General features: G+C 42.6%; 2 protein-coding genes across 2 annotated transcripts; one reads left to right on the top strand and one right to left on the bottom strand.

The window, feature by feature from the left end:
* Positions 1 to 524: 524 nt before the first annotated feature.
* Positions 525 to 2,548, bottom strand: VCUG_02640 (uncharacterized protein; the record flags this gene model as incomplete). The annotated part of the gene is made up of 1 exon (XM_008077457.1): positions 525 to 2,548. One exon carries the CDS (start codon positions 2,546 to 2,548, stop codon positions 608 to 610), a length of 1,941 nt encoding a protein of 646 aa, XP_008075648.1. The 3' UTR covers positions 525 to 607.
* A 24-nt stretch (positions 2,549 to 2,572) lies between these two features.
* On the top strand, positions 2,573 to 5,158 carry VCUG_02639 (uncharacterized protein). Its single transcript, XM_008077456.1, has one exon. It carries the CDS (start codon positions 3,146 to 3,148, stop codon positions 5,120 to 5,122), a length of 1,977 nt encoding a protein of 658 aa, XP_008075647.1. The 5' UTR covers positions 2,573 to 3,145; the 3' UTR covers positions 5,123 to 5,158.
* Positions 5,159 to 5,271: the final 113 nt, after the last annotated feature.

Below are 5,271 nucleotides of genomic sequence, written 5' to 3'. Positions count from 1 at the left end.
CACGTTAAGGAACACAACAATCCTCATAGTGATGCACATATGTTTTTAACCTGGTCTTAAGCTTGCTTGTTCTTGTTATGTTACCGCCCACTTTAGCACACGTGTCTGTCACCCCTACAAACTGTCCATTCTGCTGTGATACCCTGTTATTTCTGCAAATTAAGTGATGATCACTTCCTCATCCAACGTACCACACTTCCTGCAGCATATGCTGCTTGTTGTATAGCCATTATCTATGTCCGTTGATCCATCGTCTTGCATTTTTGAATGTTCATTGAATGAGGGCTGGATCAAATTATTTTGTCATTCCAGTCACGAGGTGTGTGCCGAGAATGATTGCTGTTTCCACAGGCCAAAGACAAGTGACCATGGTCAGTATTAGCGAACCAGGAAAGCGGTTTTTTGGGATGTTATTGATGTATGTTGAGATAAAAAACGTATTTTGGTAAAAAGAACATTTTGCTTTGTTACCCGGGGCTTGGATGTATCGTCAGTTTACGATGCAGTAAATCATTAAACAAGGCCCACCATACAGATTGGAGAATCGTGGGAATATATACGTTTATAGTTAACACCTTTCAAACAAAAAAAAGATACACCAACCCACTTATATGTTGATGGCCTTCCATTTCATGAACTTGACTTCGTTATCTTTGACAACCACCACACCGCCATTCTCTTCCATAGCCACTAAGAGGCTCATGCGTAGGTATATTTTATCCACAACGCTTTCATTCGTGATTACAGGTGCACTAATCTTTATGATAGTTTTTCCAACATGATTTACCTTTTTAGTGCTCAGAATGATATTACATCTATTTTGATGAGCATGCAAAAACGATAGATCATTTTTCTTGAGAATAAATATCTGCACCGGTAAGCAGTCATGTTGAATATAGTAATCATACACCGTTCTGAGCTCTTCAATGATCCATTTCTTGGTTCTTAGGAAGTAGTTTCTTCTCGCATTTCTCTTTATGATATTATCTATCGTGATAAGAAAGCTGTTCAGTATGGTCTCCTTGGAAACAAAATTGTCAATCCCCCTTATTCTGTCGATGGGCACAACAACATTGTTTGTATTCTTCAGGTCAAATATATCGCGCTGATTACCAAGCACTACCAGGTTATTGCTTCGAATTCCAGGAGGCAATGCATACAGAAAGCTCAATGTTCTGCTGTTGGACACGTTCTCGTTACAACATGCTGTTTCTTGCGTTATCAGGTCCAAACAATCGTCTTTTCCTATCGTGAGAACCGTGAGTGTGTCTTTCAACTTGTAAAATTTGATGAACTCCTTTATATTCTTAGCTGCTAGTGCGCATGTATCTCTGATTATTATTATTTTTGTGCTGATACAACCACTTGATAAACCAGCAGAGCATTTCAAGATCGTTTTTGTCAAGCTGTTGTCGAATATATTGTTCTGAACAACACGTTCTCCTTCTTTATCTTTATTGTTTCTTTCCACCAGTTCAACACCCATCTTATCGTTTATAAAGATATCGCCGTTCTCCTGAATATCGAGACTTTTAAGTATCTCATAGGCACATTTTACGCCCAGTTTCCTATCGGTGAATGTCGGAACGCCTCCTCGCTGTATAAAACCGATGCTCATCAGGCGTACATTATCGTGATTGAGCATGCTTAAATTGTATTTTTTATTTTTTTCCGACACAATCACACTTACATTCCTGCACTGTACCATGTCGGAAAGCAGGCTGTCGGCAGAGCAGTCTGCAAATATTATCTTTTTATCGCATTTTTTTGGCACTTCACGGTCATGTTTGTCTTGCAAGCTGTTTGCATTCATCCTTTCATCTTCTCTCGGAAATAATGTATTGCACTTTTCAGTGAGCACGAGATAATCGCAGTATGATGCGAAATAGCTAAGAATGGCTATGAATCCTTTTTTGTTACCCATCACCTCATACACAGCATTTCGGCCCATAGCCAGGTTGGATGGCACCACGCATTCGATATATTCGTGAACCTGCTGAACTGCCGTGAGACATCCCAACGAGTACATTGAGTATGTGTCGTTATCAATCGAACAGGGTATCGTGTATGCACTGCCAAACAGGTGTGCACCTTTCATGCTTCCGTCGCCACCGAGTACTACCAATCGATCGATGCGGTGCTTTTCAAGATTTTTCTGACATTGTTCTGTTCTTGTCCTTAAAAGCGGAAACCGCGATGTTCTTATGATAGATCCAGGACTATAAGGAAAAAAGCGACCAAGGACACCGCTGACGGTCAGATCGCAAGGGTGAGTATGATCTGATGTGCCGTTCAACAGCTTATCTGTGCTGCAACAGGCATCAAGACCGCCATTACTTGAATTGAGTTGTTCACCAGCACCTAAATAAATTATTTGATCCCTGTACAGTCCCTCATAACCGTTTAACACAAGAAATAAATTGTACAGATGGCGATTCTTGATAAAAGTGGCCAGAACGGTATTTATGACCTGGCAATCACCGCCAGAGACCAAAACTGCGATGCTCTTTTTATGTTGCAGATCCTTCATCAAACCACTTGTATCCATTCTTTGATTTACGAAACAACGGGTCAAAATATTTTTTTTAAACCTGCCATACTGACTTTTGAATTTGTTGTTTTATTCCAAGAACCGATCGCCAGACCCTTGCATCAATACACCCAGACATGTGCACCTATCAAAGTATTTGATTGCGATGATCGTAAAACAATCTACTATCAAGGAACAAGGCCTGTGCTTGTTTCACTGCTCGTTCTTGTGCGTATTTACCAGCCTTTGAACAACCCTGCAGGTGCTGTGTCTCTGAATGTTTGATTGTCTTTTCCAATGAATGGGGTTTATCTAAAAAGCCATTGATTGAACAAAACAAGACTGCAATCCATTGCTATACTCTTGTATTTTTTCTGCAACAGGCAGTGCGAAAATTTTTGCTTCGTACCACTTGTTCTTCATACCTGCCCGTTTTTGACCGAATTCCACGGTTTGGATAGCTCACGTATCAGCATAGAGATGCACATAACTCGTCTAAATGTAATATAAATTTATTTATTGGGTAGCTCTTGTATGTATCACGTGTTTTTAGCAAGCAAATCGTGTGATCATATTCCTCTGTTACCTGATTTACAAATGTGTGAGGAAGGGTAAATGGACAGCATACTAAACAAAGCGCAATTGCCAGGAAAGGGAGCCTGCCATCAAAATATTTACCTAATTTATAAAAAAATGACCCCAAATATGATGGATAAGAAAATAATCAGGAACATACGGTATCTCTGTGCACAGGTTGTGCAAAGGGCAAACAGCGGACATCCAGGCACTCCTCTCGCCCTCACCCCTTTCATGCATGTGCTGTACGGCAAGATCCTCAAGATTCATTCCAACAGGCTCAGCCATCCCGAGCGCGATATCTTTATAATGTCGAACGGGCATGCATGCACCATTCAGTACGTAATGCTGGTTCTCCATGGTATTTTAGAAATGGAGGATTTGAAAAATTATAGGCAGCTGGGATCTAAAACACCGGGCCATCCGGAGATCTTCACAGACGGTGTTGAGGCTACAACGGGACCGCTCGGGCAGGGGCTGGCGAATGCTGTCGGATACGCCATTTCAATCACGAAGATCAAGTCGAAAGCAAAGGTGTACGCTTTGTTCGGCGATGGGTGCTACCAAGAGGGCATCTCGCATGAGGCATTCGCGTTGGCCTCTCACCTCGCTTTGAGGAACATAACATTCATCTACGACTCTAACAACGTAACCATCGATGGATCAACAGAGCTCTCTATGTCCGATGATCCAGTCCTGCGTTTCCAATCATTCGACTTCGACATATACTTGGTCAGCGGAGAGGACCTGGCTGAAATCGAGAGAGTTTTGAGGATCGAGGCGAAGAAGCCAAAAATGATCATTCTGCAGACTCGAATTGCAGAAGGATGCAGCAGAGTGTCTGATTACAAGACACACGGCGCACCACTCGGGCAGAGTGTGGTCGATGAGCTGAAAGACAGTTTCAGAGAATTCGAGTTTGACGATGATGTTCTCGAGTTCTACGGTGAAGCCAGGTCGAGAAACGAAAAAATGTTTGAAGATGCTGGCGATGGTAATGACGAAACCTATGACAGCCTTCTGCTGCGAAATGCGAGTAAAAGCCTGGATTGTGTCAATGATTACATAAAGTGCACGAAGAAGATGGCAACACGTGAGCATATCCCGCACATCCTTGATGAATTCTCGAAGTACTTTAGGATAGTCGGGGGATCAGGTGATCTTACGCCCTCAACACTCACAAGAAACAACACAGACACCGATTTCACCAAATGCTCTGACGGTAACTATATACGGTTCGGTATCAGAGAACACGCCATGTTCGCGATTCTGAGCGGAATAACAGCACATGGGTACTACCGTGCCTTCGGTTCGACATTCCTTAATTTTATATCATACGGCTTCCCGGCTGTTAGATTGGCAGCCCTGTCGAGAATCCCGAACATTTATCTGATGACACATGACTCTATCGGTCTTGGCGAGGACGGACCTACGCATCAGCCGATTGAGATTCTTCCGCTGCTGCGTGCAACACCTAATCTGTACGTTTTTCGACCTTGCGATGGTCTCGAATCACGCTTTTCATTTTGGTTCGCAGCAACGAGACGGGATTCGCCCACCGTTATTTGCTTCACAAGGCAAAAGATACCCGAAATTGCGGAGACTAGTCTTGAGCAAATGAAACGAGGCGCGTATTTCCTGACCAAACCTCGTGACAGTCAGGTAACCATCTTGGCATCGGGTTCCGAAGTGTCTATTGCTCTTGAGACAGCTGTTCTTCTCAGCTCCCGCAACATATCGACAGCTGTGGTTTCGTTCCTATCCTTCGAGTTGTTCGAGGAGCAGCCTCGTGACTACAAGGAAACGATTCTCCATGACAAAATGAGAGTGTCTCTCGAAGCGTCATCAACCTTTGGCTGGTCACGCTACGCACATTACAGCATAGGGATCGATGAGTTTGGCCATTCTGCCAAGTCAGAGGTTCTCTACGATCATTTCGGGCTTGTCCCCCACAAGCTAGCCGAAAAGATTTTTGGTTTTCATAATGAGTACATCAAGTCAGGCAATAAATTCTGATCAATGCTATTTTTGCTTAAATATCCATACTTAACATTTGCTTCTTCACTTCTTTTTGTTAGTTTACTTCCACAGTCCAAAATAAATGTATTTGAACTAAAAAATTGATTAAAGATTATCATTTACGCGCAACTGTTTGTACTAGATGG

Source organism: Vavraia culicis (assembly GCF_000192795.1).
Source record: "Vavraia culicis subsp. floridensis unplaced genomic scaffold supercont1.93, whole genome shotgun sequence".
Taxonomy (NCBI): Eukaryota; Fungi; Microsporidia; family Pleistophoridae; genus Vavraia; species Vavraia culicis.
Note: the sequence above shows the minus strand (reverse complement) of the source record. Positions and strands in the feature narration are given on the sequence as shown.